The sequence below is a fragment of the Barbatula barbatula genome (genome assembly GCF_947034865.1).
Source record: "Barbatula barbatula genome assembly, chromosome: 20".
In the NCBI taxonomy this organism is placed as follows: domain Eukaryota; kingdom Metazoa; phylum Chordata; class Actinopteri; order Cypriniformes; family Nemacheilidae; genus Barbatula; species Barbatula barbatula.
In genome coordinates, this window is record NC_136783.1 from 3193397 (window position 1) to 3211518 (window position 18122).

The following is an 18122-nucleotide window of genomic DNA, read 5'->3' on the forward strand; positions in this document are numbered from 1 at the left end:
TACCATCTACCGGTGAGAAAGCGCAGGAGGCGCCGTGGAAAGCATGTACAACGGGCTAGCTATAAAGCTAAAAAACTTCATACGCTTACATCGGGAGTCTGGAGTGCATCTGGCGTCTCTTGAGGATGGCTTGGCTGGAGTTTTCCGTGTCCGCCGGCGCTCGCTGGAGCCAGTGTGCAGATGGATGGTTGCGGTTCTCGCTTCGTCGTTGACGCTGCCCCCTGGCTTTCGCTCTCCTTGGTTTTGGACTTCCATAAACTGAAATATAACAAGGACTTTTTAAATGACTTTTCAACCCTTTTGCGAGATCTGTTACCCAAATATGAACAGCTATTAATTTTGGGAGATTTTAACATCCATGTCTGCTGTGCTGATGATTCTTTGGCAAAATAATAAAAAAATCTTTGAGATGCCTTCGATTTAACCTCTCAGGTTAATATACCCACTCATCAGCATGGCCATACACTTTTCTCTCAATGATGTATGTGAAAATGGCTTCTCTGATCATAAGACTGTTTTCTTTTCCTTTTCATCTCAGTTAAATGTTGTTAGACAGGCATCTACTCTTCGTCAGGCTCGGCTTATCACCTCAGCTACTAGAGAGGATTTTATTTCCACTTTTAGCAAAGAAAGCCTACATATGGATGAGTGGAATGGCAATTTAAGAGTGAAGGAATTACTTCTCAGTTTTAATTCCATTTGTGTTGGTGTTATGGATTTGGTGGCCCCTTTTAAAACATTTGTTCATTAATCTGGACCGGAGCCATGGTTAACTGACTCTACACGTGCTCTCAGGCAGATGTGTAGGCGAGCAGAGCGAAAGTGGAAAAAGGATAAACTTCATATCTCACTTCAAATACTAAGAGAATCCCTATCACAATACCAGAAAAATCTATATATTTCACTAAAATTATAAACAAGAACTGTCATAAACCTAAAACTCTCTTTAATATTATAAATGCTACTCTTAAGCCCTCCTCTGGCTCAGGATCCTCAAAACTTTGCGAGGACTTTCTATAATTTTTTATGAGTAAGATAAATGATCTCTGAGTCATTTTCCCCCGGTCTCCGACGGCCATTTTATTAAATTAGTGACTCTGCTCAAGCCTTCTGGCTTGGCTATTGATGTAATTCCCCATAAGCTTTTAAAACAAGTTTTGGATGTGGTAGCTCCTTATTTTGGCTCCCATTTTCTTTTCTTTATATATGCTCCCATTGGGTTCTATTTTTAGAATGTATGGACTGTCTTTTCACTGTTATGCGGATGACACGCAAATTGATCTGCCTATTAAGCAAACTCTAAAGGTGTTGATGCCCTCCTTGCCTGTCTGTGTGATGTAAGGGCACGGCTATCGCTAAACTTTCTACATTTTATTGAAGATAAGACCGAAAGCACTATATTCGGACCTTCAGATTCTGTGGCTGCCCCAATATAAATCTTGAGGAGTTGTCCACTTTTGTCAAGCACCATGTAAAAAAATCTGGGTATTATCTTCAATGAACACTTGAAATTTGATAGGCAGATAAAGATAGTGGTAAAATCACCCTTTTCCAGCTGAGACTCCTGTCAAAGGTAAAGACTTTTCTCTCGTTCAAAAATCTAGAGAAAGTCATTCATGCTTTCATTACGTCCAGTCTGGACTATTGTAACTCACTATATTTTGCGATTAGTCAATCTTCTATGTCCCGACTACAACTGGTCCAAAATGCAGCAGCTAGATTTTTAACTGGGACTCATAAACATGCTCATATTACTCCTGTTTTAAGATCTCTGCATTTGTTGCCTGTGCGCCACAGAGTAGTGTTTAAACTTTTGCTTATTGTTTTTAAATCGTTAAATGGTCTGGGTCCCTCTTACATTTCTGATCTACTGGTTGAGAGAAAGACTTGTAGATCTCTTCGGTCTTCTAACGATCAGACTCTGTCTGTTCCTAAGATGAATCGAAAGTGCAGGGGTTTCCGAGCCCTCTCATTCATTGCCCCTCAACTTTGGAATGCACTGCCAATTACAATAAAAAAGGCTCCATCTGTGTCTTCTTTTAAGACTCTTTGATAAGGCTTTTGTTAGTTAATTTGTCGTTTCTTAATATTTTCTGTACTATTCCTTTTTTATCTTATTACAATGTATAATATTGCCTCTTTTTTTATGTTAAAGCACATTGGTCAACCACTGGTTGAAATTAATAGTGCTATATAATTAAATGCCATTGCCATTGCCATGTTTTTCTTGCAGTCGTTCTCCTGGCTCTTGACTAAACTCATCTGTTGTGTCATTTCATGCCAAATTTTCCATAAACTGAGATTCACTTTACACATTATACGTCATGCATTAGAAGTTTTTAACATGTTTCACAATATATTTGACTAAAAAGTGTCATGATCCTGTCCTCCTTGTCAGGAGTTTTCAAGTTCCCTTTCTGTCGGTCTCTTGACGTTGTGCCGAGACTGACAGAATGGGGTTTGACTTGAGAACCTACCATCTCCAAATCTACTTTGAAAAGGCCAATGAACTTGAAGAATTGGACGGCACACCAGACCCTGCCCTGTACATTCGGGTATAACTGTTTAACTGATATTTCCATTACTGGATCATCTTACATCTTGGATGGTGAATTCTGCAGCTTTTGTCATTTTGATCTCTGTATCTCCTTGTGTGTTTGGGAAAGAGCAGCTGGTTGAATGAAGCTCTGAATCGTACATTAACACTTACACTCAGATATGACAGACAAGAAAAATGAATAAAATATGAATCCTTTCATCTGACATGCTTTTAATCGAGTCTTACAAAGAGCTAAGCAACATGCAAAAACCAACAGTTTCCAAAGCATCAAATCCATGTCATCTTTACCTACTTGTGATGAAGTGGCACAGAGGGAAAACCGTTCTGTCACTGTGGCGCACCAGTGGGGAGGGACAATAACCGCCACATCTTCCAGCTGGAAATTAAACTCACGTCTCATGTCGCAGTGCTTGAAAATCAACTCTCATAAACATCAATTTAGCTGAAAACTGTGGGATGGTCCATACTGGAACTGTCCCTCTCATGTGAGGTCAGGAAATATATTTAAGAAATATTTCTCATGTTTACTTTTTGGTTCTGTGAGGCAAATCCGTGTAGAGAAGAAATTTAACTTCTGTTATCTATTCATTCATACAAACCTGTTTGTCAAAGACGACACTGCGAACATTAACAATCATGCACATTAAAATACTCCTCACATTTACACTTTTCATCATTATTTCTCATATCATTTCTCATATTTTTACATTTGTAAGAAACATTTGTATGTGGTAATTGATCGTTTGAGAGTTTCCCTTGTTTTTAGCAGCATGAAAACCATGACAAAGCAGTTGTGTAACTGATCATGTTTGGGCATCCAAAGACATGAAACACCTACTAGAAAACCAGAGGAGTGACTTTCAGCAATGAATCAAAGGAGATTGGACCTACTTGTTCATTCATTTCACTTTGTTTTGGCATTTTTATACAGTGTTATGATGTATATTTTAAGGAATATTTTTGGGCAAATTTTTGCTTTATATGATAAATGTCTTAAAGTAACTATTCCCAACACTATGAAAGATTTGTGATGGATTTATTTTAGTTGTTTTTAAATGTTTTAACTTGTCTGTGTAAAGAGACAAACATCATGTTTATTTACTGTGAAAATTGTTTTTAGTTTATTGCATGTGGTGTTAAAGTGGCAATCAGTAAGTGTTCTTGATTAAAAATAAACCAAGACCAATTATTGAGCAAATACACAAAACGTCTCGGTTACGTATGTAACCTCTGTTCCCTGATGGAGGGAACAAGACGTTGTGTCGAAGCCGACAGATGGGGTTCGCCCTTGAGAACCAATCGTCTCTGACTATTTTGAAAAGGCCAATGAAATTTGGCGAATGAAATTTGCATGCCGGGCTCCGCCCCCGGAAATCCGGGTATAAAAGGGGAGCCGGCGTGCCCATTCATTCACCTTTTGTGTTGAGGAGCCTGAGAGCATCTCGTGACTGCTGCAGCGGACGGCTATTGTCGTGGCAAGAAGGACACAACGTCTTGTTCCCTCCATCAGGGAACAGAGGTTACATACGTAACCGAGACGTTCCCTTTCTGTCGGTCTCTCGACGTTGTGTCGAAGCCGACAGATGGGGTTCCTATTGAAAACGCCACGGCAATAGCCGCGTCACAATCTCCAGCGAAGCGACGTTGACCAGCTTAGGCGAGTCAGACGTAGCGCTCTCGCGAGATTGTAACCTTCCAGTAGGTAGACAGGGGGACCCAGAGCTTTCAGAAAGATCGGAAGCCCCTGCCCTCTGTCAACTCAGACGGCCCCATTGGCGAGAGCCGTCCGGCCATAGGCCACTGGGTAAGCGCTATTCCCTCAAGGGGGAGGTGCGCTACGGAGACCACTTCCCACCCTCGGGGGGGAATACAGTGGAGAAACAGCATGGTCTTACCGGTAGGGAAGAACTCATGGGAGGTATGTGCGAGAATCCGCAGGGTGGATGCCCACCTGGGGAAGGTCATGGGTTCCGGGGGGAACGACTCATGACAGAATCTCAGACGGAACCACCCTGCTGGGGGGTTACCACGTCTGGAGCACTGAGGTCGGTTAGAGTCACACGTCGATAACTCAACTTGTACCCGCCAAAGGTGGCAGGCTGCTCCGTCCAGCCGCTGCCTTGAGTGCTTAGTGATGGATGGAATGCCTATTCTTCGCCCGAGGGGAAAGAAGGGAGGCAGGCGAGTGCGCACTGACCCACCTAAAGAGGGGGGCTGGCGCTCGTCGCAGGCGTACACCCTGCCGGTCGCCGGTCTTACCTGGTGTTATCCTGTAGGACTCGAGCTGACACCGGGTCCACGCGGAGGTTGTTGAACCTTGCGAAGGTGTGGGGCGTTGCCCTACCCGCAGCTCTGCATATGTCTGCCAGAGAGGCGCCCCGAGCCAGTGCCCACGAGGAGGCAACACCCCTGGTGGAGTGTTCCCTCACTGCCAGCGGGCACGGGCAATCCTGAGATCGGTACGCCGTCGTGACGGCGTACACGATCCAGTGCGCCAGTCTCTGTTTGGAGACAGCTTTCCCCTTCTGCTGACCTCCAAAACAAACAAAGAGCTGCTCAGAGCCTCTGAAACTCTGCGTGCGGTCCACGTAGAGGCGCAAGGTGCGTACTGGGCACAACACGGACGGGGTTGGGTCTTCCTCCCCGATGGGGAGCGCCTGCAAGGTCATCACCTGGTCCCGGAAGGGAGTGGTGGGAACCTTGGGCACGTAGCCGGGCCGAGGTCTCAGGATCACGTGAGAATCACCGGACCCGAAATTTAAGCACTCTGTGGACACGGAAAATGCTTGCAGATCCCCACCCTCTTGATGGAGGCGAGCGCCGTCAGGAGAGCCGTCTTCATCATGAGATGAGAAAGATCGGTCTCTCCGACGTGACGGCGTACACGATCCAGTGCGCCAGTCTCTGTTTGGAGACAGCTTTCCCCTTCTGCTGACCTCCAAAACAAACAAAGAGCTGCTCAGAGCCTCTGAAACTCTGCGTGCGGTCCACGTAGAGGCGCAAGGTGCGTACTGGGCACAACACGGACGGGGTTGGGTCTTCCTCCCCGATGGGGAGCGCCTGCAAGGTCATCACCTGGTCCCGGAAGGGAGTGGTGGGAACCTTGGGCACGTAGCCGGGCCGAGGTCTCAGGATCACGTGAGAATCACCGGACCCGAAATTTAAGCACTCTGTGGACACGGAAAATGCTTGCAGATCCCCACCCTCTTGATGGAGGCGAGCGCCGTCAGGAGAGCCATCTTCATCATGAGATGAGAAAGATCGGTCTCTCCGAGGGGCTCGAAGGGAGGCCTCTGAAGGCCCGCCAGGACCACATTGAGGTCCCAAGACGGTACGGAGCGCGGTTGAGGTGGGTTAAGCCTCCTCGCGCCCCTGAGGAACCTGATGATCAGGTCATGCTGCCCTAGAGGTTTTCCAGCAACTGGTTCGTGATGAGCGGCGATAGCGGCTACATACACTTTCAGTGTGGACGGAGAGAGCTTACTCTCCAACCTCTCCTGCAGGAAGGACAGCACGTGCCTGACCGAGCAAATCCGTGGGTCTTCTCTGCGAGAAGAACACCAAGACGAGAAGAGGCGCCACTTAAAGGCGTACAGCTGCCTCGTGGCAGGTGCCCTAGCCTGAGTGATGGTCTCCACCACCGCGGGGGGTAGACCACTCAGGATCTCCTCGTCCCATCCAGGAGCCAGACGTGGAGGTTCCAGAGGTCTGGTCTCGGGTGCCGCAACATGCCTTTCCCCTGCGAGAGAAGGTCCTTCGTCAGGGGAATTGGCCAGGGGGGAGTTGTCGTCAGGAGCATTAGCTCCGAGAACCAAGTCCGGTTGGGCCAGTACGGCGCAACTAGTACCACTTGATGCTCCTCTTCCCTGACCTTGCACAGGACCTGTGCAATGAGGCTCACTGGGGGGAAGGCGTACTTCCACTTGTCCCGTGGCCAGCTGTGCCCTAGGGCATCCGTGCCGAGGGGGCCCTCGGTCAGGGAGTACCAAAGCGGGCAATGGGTGGTGTCCAGGGAAGCAAACAGGTCCACCTGTGCCCGCCCGAACTGCACCCAAATAAGCTGGACCGCACGGGGGTGGAGTCGCCACTCTCCACGGGGCGTCGACTGACGAGAGAGCGCATCGGCTGTCTGGTTCAGGTCGCCCGGTATGTGAGTGGCATGCAGAGACTTCGTCACCTGCTGACTCCACAGGAGGAGGCGTCGGGCAAGTTGCGTTAACTGTCGTGAGCGTATACCCCCCTGGTGGTTGATATACGCTACGGCAGTCGTGCTGTCTGATCGGACCAGTACGTGCTGGCCCTGCACGAGGGACCGTAGTCCCCTCAGTGCCAACAGAACAGCTAACAACTCTAGGCGGTTGATGTGCCAACACAGCTGGGACTCCGTCCAGAGACCCGACACTGTGTGCCCCTTGCACACCGCACCCCAACCCCGTAAGGAGGCGTCGGTCGTTACCACGATGCGCCTCGGGACCTGCCCCATGGGGACGCCAGCCCTTAGAAAGGTCACTGATGACCACGGGGTTAGGATACGACGGCAGAGAGGTGAAATGACGATCAACCTCCTGCCTGCGTGCCACACTCTCCAGGGAACTCGTCTCTGTAGCCAGTGCTGCAGCAGTCTCATGTGCATCAACCCGAGGGGAATTACCCCCGTCGAGGACGACATGTGGCCCAGGAGCCTCTGAAAAAGTTTCAGGGGGACCGCTGGTCGCTGCTTGAAGAGTTTCAGGCAGTTCAGCACTGACTGTGCGCGCTCTGCCGTGAGCCGCGCCGTCATGGAGACAGAGTCGAGTTCCATACCGAGAAAAAAGGAACTCTGCGCAGGGGAGAGTTGGCTCTTCTCTCGGTTGACCCGTAACCCCAAACGGTCTAGGTGCCGGAGCACCAGATCCCTGTGTGTACACAACAGTTCTCGCGAGTGCGCTAAGATAAGCCAGTCGTCGAGATAGTTGAGTACCCGCACACCTCTCTCCCTGAGGGGAGTGAGGGCGGCTTCCACGACCTTCGTAAAGGCACGTGGGGACAGGGACAGACCGAATGGGAGGACCCTGTACTGATATGCTCGCCCCTCGAAAGCGAACCGTAGGTACGGCCGGTGACGAGGGAGAATCGAGACATGAAAGTACGCGTCCTTCAGGTCGATAGCCACGAACCAATCTTGACGCCTGACGGACGTCAAGATGCGCCTCTGCATGAGCATCCTGAACGGCAGCTTCTGGAGGTGCTTGTTCAGGGTACGCAGATCTAGAATGGGGCGCAACCCTCCACCCTTCTTGGGGACGATGAAGTATGGGCTGTAGAACCCGCTGGACATCTCGGCCGAGGGGACGGACTCGATCGCTCCCTTCACCAGAAGGGTTGCCACCTCCTCCCGCAGCACGGGAGCATCCCTGCCTCTGACCGAGGTAAAGAGGATGCCCGGAAACTTGGGCGGAGGTCTGGCAAACTGGATCGAGTAGCCGAGACGTATCGTGTTCTCCAGCCACCTTGACGGTGTGGTGAGTGCTAACCAAGCACTCAAAGACTGCGACAGGGGCACTAGAGGTACGATCTGCTTCATCGCCCATGGGGAGGGCGGTTCGCCGGCTAGCGGTGCCGGCCCCACCTCGTGGGGGGGCTGGCTCCGCTGATTTACCTGCCTGGCGGTGGCGCAGCTCAACGCACCGTCGAGGTGAGAGTGCTGAGGGCTGCGCAGTTTTATACTCGGCCTTGCGTGTCGCCACAACGCAACGTCGAGTTGCCGAACACCGTCCTGTGGAGGGTGAGTGCGGCTGGAAGGGGGACCTAGAGAGAGAGACTGCTCTTTTTGCGAGGAAGTGGGCGCTAGGCCCTGAAAAGGCACTGCCGAGAACTGCTGAGAGAAATCCTCGACAGTGTCACCAAACAGCCCTCCTTGCGAAATGGGAGCATCGAGGAAGCGAACTTTCTCGGCTTCACGCATCTGCGCAAGGTTAAGCCAGAGGTGTCTCTCGTGGACCACTAGTGTGGACATCGTCCGACCCAAAGCTCGCGCCGTCACCTTCGTCGCCCGGAGGGCAAGGTCGGTGGCAGCGCGGAGCTCCTGCATGATCTTTGGGTCGGTCTTACCCTCGTGGAGCTCTTTCAGTGCCTTGGCCTGATGGACCTGCAGGATGGCCATGGCATGAAGAGCTGAGGCAGCTTGTCCAGCAGCGTTATAGGATTTCGACACCAGCGATGCCGAAACCCTACACGGCTTAGACGGGAGTCTAGGTCGAGACCTCCAGGTGGCCGCCGTCTGCGGGCACAGGTGCACCGCGACTGCACGTTCAGCCTGGGGGACATCGACGTAGCCTCTAGCTGCCCCGCCATCGAGGGAAGAGAGGGCGACAGAGTCAGCATGACGGGAACGAGCCGAAAAGGGGGCGTTCCAGGTCTTGCTGAGCTCCTCATGCACCTCGGGGAAAAAAGGTACAGGGGGCGTGTGCGGCTTGGAGCCGTGCTCGGACCCGATGTACCAATTATCCAGCCGCGAGCGCTGGGGCGTGGGCGGTGCGGTGCAATGCAGCCCGATGCTCGCGGCGGCCCGATAGAGCATGGCCGACATCTCGACGTCTGCTTTTTCCTGAACTCTATCTCCGGACGGAGACGGCTCAAAGGAATCGTCAGGGTCGGATGCCAGAAGGTCGCCCTCCGATGCTGCGAGGGACATCTCATCGTCGTCACGCATCGAGGCCGATTGCGTGACGGAGGAGTAAGACGGTGTGGAACCGCCTTCCTGGGAACGGCCAGACGAGCCAATCCGCTGCACCACGTCAAGAATTCAGCTGTAGTAGTCGTCATTCGATGCGAAGGCTCCGAAGAACAAAAGGTGAATGAATGGGCACGCCGGCTCCCCTTTTATACCCGGATTTCCGGGGGCGGAGCCCGGCATGCAAATTTCATTCGCCAAATTTCATTGGCCTTTTTTTCAAAATAGTCAGAGACGATTGGTTCTCAAGGGCGAACCCCATCTGTCGGCTTCGACACAACGTCGAGAGACCGACAGAAAGGGAACTGTGTCACCCTTGCTGGATTCACCATGGAAAGTTTGTATTAATGGTTTGTAATTTCATGTAGTATTATAGTAGAACACATTTGATGTATTGCAGTGAACACAACCTGCTTAGTATTTCAATATTCAATTTATTCACTGATATGGTACAAAATATGTACTTTGATGATGTACTTTAACCAATATTTAAAAGGTAAAGTCAAAGATGTCGGTTCTGCCTGTTGTTGTTAAGAAAAAGTTGTCACTTCACAGAAAAAGAAGTTAACAGTGTCCCAATGTGTAGTGAGCTACGGTGCTTACCGCGCCAACTTTGTGTACACAATATTGCTCTCACTAAATCCTTGGTGTTTCAAGTCTGACCCGTGGGCGTGGCTTGTTGGATCCGACTAATTTCTTGTTGTTTCAAGTCTTACGAAACTCTTACCATAATTCACAACATAGTCATCGAGGTGTTGCGTGTGGTAATTGATGAGGCGTGACATCAATTCCCAAAATACAATTCATGTGTTTGGTTTCCTTACATTGTATTTATTGGCGGAATAAATTGCATAAGCACAACTCGTTTGGTTTGTTAGGAGCAATGTAAGCAAATGACCAACAGAAATGCTTTTTTCAAGAGTCAATTGTAGGGGGCAAAAGTACTGTTTCCTTTCAAATAGTTTTCAGTTAAAATGTTACTTAAGTTAAGAACAAATAATAAAGAACATCAAGTATAATTACTCTTTACACCCCTGTGCGGATGATGGGTGTGTGTACTTTACGGAGAGAAGGAAGTGCCACTGAAAAAACATAATCATGAGATAATGATTCAGAAAAAAATGAACTGCAGATTTAATGTTTTCTGGGTCATGTAATTACGTTTTAATTTAGGGCTTATATGTTATTAAGGTTTATAATACAGTAGATCGTATTCTTTACTAAAGTCAATTAAATCAATGGGTCACCAAAAACAAATAAAATAATTGACTTATTCTTTTGTTATTTCAAACGTATATGTCTTTCTTTTGTCTGCAGAACACAGAAGAAGATAATTTTATTTACCAATGAAACTGTTGGTACCCATTGACTTGTATTGGTTTTGTTCCCATACAATAGAAGTCGATAGGGACCAGCGGTTTTTGGTTACCAAAACATTGTTCAAATATCTTGTGTTCTGCAGAGGAAAGAGGTAAATACAAGTTTAAACTGTCAAGAGGAAGAGTAAATTATGACTGAACTTTTGTTTTTGGGTGACCGATCACTTACATATTAGTTTATTCTACACTGTAGTAAAAATAACAGATATTTCTGTCAGCGGGAGTGACAGATATATACCGTAATTTTACGTGTAAAATCAGTAAAAAAACCCAGAAAATTATTTTTTACTGTTTATTTTACAGTGACGTTCAATTTGATGTGAAATAGAGTGTAGATTATTCTCACCAAGGGCACTGTTGTAGAAATTCACTCCACACGCCTGACCTGAAACACCACACCAGTGACCCAGACAGACAGGATTCTAAATTTTTCGGTTATTCAGGTTTACCCAAATATTCAACAAAGAATAAAAAATGCACCGACCTGTAATAGATTACAGACTGTTTTATACTTCACAACTTTTGGCATTATACATTATTGTATTCTAGTATTTTAATATGCAGGACTAACTCATCAACACACAAGAATGTGGGAGGGGTTTGTTTGGAAGGCAGGGCAGATCCCGCCCTCAGACATGTGAACTATAAAGTGCATCCACTTCCATTGAGAGAAAAGGAGAAATTCAATCACAGTCTGTAAATCAAACCCAATCCTTTGACTTCTGCTGTACATGATGGGCTTCACACTGTTGGGTGTTGTGCTGATCTTCTTGTCTGTCGGGCTGAATATACAGACAGCAGAGAGTTGCCGCTGTATCCAACGTCACCCTCAACATCAATTCTGCACTTCTGAAACAGGTACGTCAAATCTATCATCAACATTATTTCCGCTGTATTTCAGTTGATTTGTCATTTATCTTCGAATATCAATTCTTTCATTTCCAAACAAGCAAGTGTAAAAGTACTATTGACAGTAAGTGCTGGAAATGTTCATGATTCAGAAACAAACAACAATGTCCACTGTTGAATGTTGTAAGGGGACAATAATAGTGAAATATCTCATATTAACAATATATTAGTGAGTGTGTGAAAACTCAACAGCGCTGAATAGTCGTGTTCAGGATGTTTAGACAAAACAGCATTTCTAACATTTCTGCCTCTTTATTTTCCATCAGTGATTTTAGCTGACGTAACTGGAAAGAGTGGTCCTGTTAAGGGTCAACACAACTTATTTCGGTATGAAATCAAAAACATCAAGGTGAGCATATTATATTTCTCAAATGAATCAAAATCCATTAAATTGAATGCAAGATAATGTTAGTCTTTCATCTACACAATATTTATCTTGAAAAATGAAAAAGAAAGAGAATCACAGATGTCAAGTTTGCAGAATATTCACAATAAAATACTACAAATATAAAATGTTTGCATCATAATGAAAATTCATCTTTCAGGTATTGAGAGGTTCTAGCAATGCAAGGGAAATTAAATACGTTTACACAAATCCACAATCGTCGTGTGGCATCACACTGGATAAGGGGCGATACATGCTTTCAGGTAAACCTCTGCGTCTCACATTGAATCTAAACTTACCATAAAAAAACCTGACAATTCTTATTGCCACTTTTATCAGTGGTACTTGTGAGGCACAGCTAATTAATATAAATACTTATTTGGTGCGTAACGCACTCCGCACTGTTTGTCATAGACCCAAGAATGAGATGTCAAATCCACTGGCCTATTAAGGAGAGGCATACTGTTTTAAGCAATGTTCGTCATCTCCGAGTCTCATAGTTTAGTAAACCTTAGTAAATTTAAATGAAAAATGGGGGTCAGCTGTGGCCTAGTGGTTAGATTGTTGGACTTGTGATCAGAAGGTTGCCGGTTCGATCTCTGTGCCAGCAGGTCATGACTGAAGTGCCCTTGAGCAAGACACCTTACCCCTGATTACTCTGCAGTAATGTGCCACTGTAAAAAACAGCTTGTAAGTCGCTTAGGATAAAAGTGTCTGCCAAATGAATATGTGTAAATGTAAATGTAAAACACTACCGTTTTTACATGTCAGTATGTTCTTTCCTCAACTTAGATGAGTTGATTCATATCTGTCCCGTCTCAGTGCGTGCACTTAATCGATCTAGCGGCATATCGGCCATTGTAAATGTTTTCTTGCAGCTTTCTAGTAGCACAGGTAGAAGTGAAAGTCACGTTGGTTGTATTGGTGCTAAGCTAAATGCTAACAGTGGCGCCGATGCTAGAGCGATTAAGTGCACGCACTGAGATGGGACAGATATGTGTCAACTCGTCTAAGTTGTGGGAAGAACATGGTGACATATGGTAAAAACTGTGTTGTTTTCCTTTTACTTGGTTGACAAACCAGTTTGTACGTATCACAATGGAAACCGTTGTGCCACGCCCTATAGCAACTATTTACAGCACCCTAGCAACTGTACAGCAATATGAAGAAGCCATATCCCAAGTCCACAACATCTTGAGCACTTTTGCAACTGCCCCCGTGCTGAGTTTTGCCATTCTGAAAACCTAACTAGTTGAAAATTGCAGTGTTCATTATAAATGATTTATACTGTGCATCATTCTTTTATAAATCATGTGCCCAAATCATCTTTAATCAAAATCTGAAAATGCACTTCTGCCCTCCAGTTGCCATTTTTCTCTGACAGCATTGGCAAACCCTCTTTAACTTTCAGTCTGCTGCAAGTTCTATTTCAAAGTGAAACAACTGCTTTTTTAGATCCACATTCGCATTGAAAAACACAAGGCACGCCCTCTATTTTCTCTTTTGATATCCCTTTCACTCCCTGTGCATATGATATCAGATGTTTTCAAATGCTGCATTTGTCAAACAGATAAACTTCTATTCAGATAAAGATTTTCCCATTTCTTTTCTTTTAAAGGACACCAGATTAGATATGGGATCGAGGTTGGGATGTGTGGCCTTGTCAAGCAATGGGATCATCTCTCCTTAACGGAACAAGAAAACTTCAAACAAACGTATAAGATGGGCTGCAACTGCACGGTAATGATATACAGCATACAAAACCTTACACAATTTGACTTTGATATTCACAATTTTCACCAAAAAAAATAAAAATTGCATAGTTTCAAGAATAAGCAAACCTCTGCCATGCAGGCATTAAAGAGAAAGCATTTAGCTTTGTTTAATTCAGTAAGTTCACCCAAAGATAAAACTTCTGTCATTATTTGGGCGGTTCTGCTGTTCTAAAACTGCACTATGGGAAACACAAAAGTCATAATGTTACTGAAAAACTTCTTTTGAAGAACACAAATGAAAGTGAACAAGGACCGAGGCTTTCAGTCTCTAAATGTTACTTTGCATCTCTTGGAGCAACATGAGGATGAAGAAAACATAACTGAATATAAACTGTATGGTCTGGCTGAACTATTCCTTTAACAGCAGTCAAACACAAAACTCATGTCAATGTCAAACTGTATGTCCGTTCAACTCTCCACAGATCTCTAGGTGTTCTGGCAGTCCATGTTGTCCCCGATCTCAGAAAGAATGTATGTGGGATACCCACTCTCCTCACTCTCTGGAGTACGCCTGTCTGGAGGACAGTGACGGCATCTGTAGATGGTACAGGCCAGCTTCAAGAGTTGATGATGCAACGTGCAAAGAAAAGCTCATTCTTAATGAAGATATTTAGAGAATAGTTGTTCTTTCTAAAACTAATTCAGCTTCTGAGTCCATTTTTAATCAATTTAACACTGCTATTTTAACTCTGAGAGAGGAAAGATCCCAATGTTTCAATCGGCAAATGAAACACCTTTGTATGCAAAAATAAACATCAAATTATTTTTGATTGTAATATGAAAAGTAAGCATGCTTTGTAAAAACTGGATATTTTTCAGTACCTTTGAATTAAATAAAATCTACATATCGAGCAACATCTAAAAGCATGATATGAAAATGGCAACGTTAAAAAACAGTTAGAAATTCTATGGATGGTTTTAAGTGTATTTAATGTACACTCTTCATCATATTGTTCACTTTGAGAATAATTTTAGACTTTAGTTCAGGTATCTGTTGATGGCAGAGGAACATTTTCTCGGCTTTTCACAAATTGTAACTCACACTATTAGATGAGAAAGTGACGTGTTGGGCTAAAAGATAAACATCATTTTAATAATGCCAAAAAGGAATCTTCTTATTTTTGTGGGGTCGTACTACCATGTCTGTTCATGACCACAATAAAGGCAACAAGTTAACATAAGACCCATTTATGTGTTGCCAAACAAGTTATTTTCCAAGTGAATAAAAAGCATTAAGCCCCAAGAAGCCTTGGTTTACAAAGATTTTATAACAGCTATAAGGACGTTGTTAGGGGTTGTTTGGAGGATTGATCCACCAAAGAATGTACAGTTCCCTCCACTAAAACGCATTTACCTTTGGTAAATGAGAGCAAAGAAGGCTGTGAAAAATGTCTTCAGTGTATTTTGTTCTTTTGCTCAATATATATATATTTTTATATAAATACTTTGTTAAATATGCATGTGCCACAATTATTGGCACCCCAATGAATTCATATTTGCAAAATATTTTGTGTATAATATATGTGAATTATAATCCCATTGATATTATTGTTCAACTATGACTTCACAGGGATACACATATGAGGTAATACATACTCCGTTAGTCCATCACAATGGATAAGAACAAAGAACATGGCTTTGATGTGCGGCAAAAGGTTGATGAGCTTTAAAATATCGCTATAAAAATATAAATAAAACACTGAAAATGCCCATATCCACCATTAGAGTAATTATTAAGAAATGACCAACCGATTGTAATTGTTATGAATCAGCCTGGAAGAGGACGTGTGTCCATCTTGTTCCGGCGCACTGTCAGCATTATGGTTTGAGCCGCAGGAATCGCAGCTGTTGAATTGCAGTTAGTTGGGTCTTCTTCAGATTTTAGGCAGGGTAAACGCCACATTAAAATCACGTATCCATTAATCTCAGGTTATAAAAAGAAAAAACAATGTATTATCCTACTTGATGTCTTAAACATTTGATATATTTTTTACGACATAGCGCCTGTAGTTTTCAATCAATCCACCATTACTCACTGAGCTATACTGAATGTCTTCATGTGTTAACACTGTCTAGTGTCCGTTCTGAAAGCTGTCTGAAAACTTTGTGCAAAAGTCGCTCGCGTCACCAGCCTCGACTGTTCCCTCATGGCTCTCATCCCAAATTGCTTGTTACACGCCCAAAATAAGGTCTCTGGTAAACAAAATCTCGAAATATGTGTACGTTTTATTCTATGACCTTAAACACATCAGTTATAATCCGCTTGTCATTTTTTAAACCCTTATTTTGTCACTAAAATGGCGGTTTGTAAACAAGTTGATAAAAGCTTCCTTTGGCGGCGACATTTGATTTCATCACGCATGTAAAGCTCACAAATAGTGCCACATGGGCACAAGTCTCTTAAAACGTAGATGCGGATTCATTCACGTAGTGATAATTTACCAGGGCACACACTTTTAATAAAGTTTGAAAGAGTTGTCGGAGGCTTGGTGGTGGTGACGTTGATATCGAGCGACCTGAACTGTTTATAGCATCGTTTTTTTCAAAAGTAAAATTTGTTGTTAATTTGTAAAGATTATCTTAATAGACAAAACGTGTTAACATCACAAACCTTTTAGTTTTTGCGATCTTCCAAAAGTCCATGGGAAAAATGCATAGGCTTCCGGTCAATCATCAAGCAAATCATCAAACTTGGAAACCTAGGCATTAACAACTCTACCTGCAGCTGGATTATGGATTTCTTGATGAACAGGCCTCAGCTTGTTAGGTTAGGCAACATCTGCTCCACCACCATCAGCCTCAACACTGGTGTACCACAGGGCTGCGTACTGAGCCCCTTTCTCCACTCCCTTTTCACACTCGACTGCAGGCCTTGAACAGATCTAACTCCTTCATCAAGTTTGCGGACGATACAACGGTGATTGGTCTCATCAGCAACAACAATCAGAGACTGCATACAGGGAGGATGTCCGGCACCTGGCCACATGGTGCTCAGACAATAACCTGCTCTTTAACACCTCCAAGACAAAGGAGATCATCGTGGACTTCAGGAAGGCGAAAGGAGGCACACACGAGCCAGAGCCAGGGCTTGTCGTCTGCCGAGCCAGAGCTTCATGTTACGTCTGCCGAGCCAGAGCCATAGCTTCACGTCTGCCCAGCCAGAGCTTCACGTCATGTCTGCCCAGCCAGAGCCAGAGCTTCACATCACGTCTGCCCAGCCAGAGCCAGAGCTTCACGTCACGTCTGCCCAGCCAGCGTCTGCCATGCCTGAGCCCTTGGACAAAATGGCCACTGCCCAGCCAGAGTCTCGTCCTGTCATGTCGACCCATCTACAGTCTGAATCTGTTCCTGTCCCCTAGCCTGAAGCTGTTCCTGTTCCAGAGTCTGAATCTGTTCAAGAGCCTGAGCCTGAGCCTGAGCCTGAATCTGTTCCTTTTCCTGAGCCTGAGGAGGAGGCACTGATTATAATGGTCACAGCTATAATGTGTGTGTGGGCTCCACACACATTGGCCTCATTCCAATGTGGCTACCGCCACGCCTGTGTCTTCGGACAAGATGGCCTTCTCCACGCCTGTGTCTTCGGACAAGATGGCCTTCTCCACGCCTGTGTCTTCGGAAAAGATGGCCTTCTCCACTCCTGTGTCTTCGGACAAGATGGCCGACTCCAAGCCTGTGTCTTCGGACAAGATGGCCGACTCCAAGCCTGTGTCTTCGGATAAGATTGCCGACTCCGAGCCTGTATCTTCGGACATGACGTGCCAACCCACGCCTGTTTCTGAGCCTGTGTCCGTTCCTGAAACGTTGTTCCGCTCTATACCCCTGAACCGCCAGGTCTGGCTGGTCCCCCTGAAGGGTCGTCTCCCCACGGGCCGCCTCAAGGAGCGTCTCCTCATTGGCCGCCTGAAGGGTCGTCTCCCCACTGGCCGCCTGAAGGGTTGTCTCCTCCCTGGGCTTCGGTTTTGTCTGCTCGGCTGTGGTGGTCCTCTGCTCCGCCCTGGTGGGCTTCTGTCCCATTTTCTCGATTGTGGGGGTCCTCTGCTCTTCCCTGGTGGGCTCCAGCTCCGCCTGCTCCAACCCAGCTTCCTGCTCTGCCAGCACCGCCTTGGTCCACGGTCAATCCACTTCAATCCCTCCGCCTCCATTCCACCTCCCGTCTGAACTCTGGTCTAAGCTCAGTTAGGAGTGTCTGGAAGCCACTCCTTAGGTGGGGGGCTATGTCACGATCATCAGCTGGAGTGCCAATGAACTCCAGTAGAGGGCACTTCACTCAGGACTCTGGCATTTTGTGTCCATTCCCACTTTCAACTCCATTTCCCATAATCCCATGCTAACCGCAACCATCTGTTCCCAAATACCACTCCGCTATATATACTGTGTTTGGACTCTCAATCATTGCAAAGTC

General features: G+C 45.9%; 1 protein-coding gene across 1 annotated transcript; it reads left to right on the plus strand.

The window, feature by feature from the left end:
• Positions 1-11290: 11290 nt before the first annotated feature.
• Positions 11291-15431, plus strand: LOC306909454 (metalloproteinase inhibitor 3-like). Its single transcript, XM_079483163.1, has 5 exons — positions 11291-11509; positions 11827-11909; positions 12106-12208; positions 13564-13685; positions 14143-15431. The coding sequence occupies exons 1-5, from the start codon at positions 11383-11385 to the stop codon at positions 14332-14334; spliced, it is 627 nt and encodes a 208-aa protein (XP_079339289.1). The 5' UTR covers positions 11291-11382; the 3' UTR covers positions 14335-15431.
• The last annotated feature ends 2691 nt before the right edge of the window (positions 15432-18122 follow it).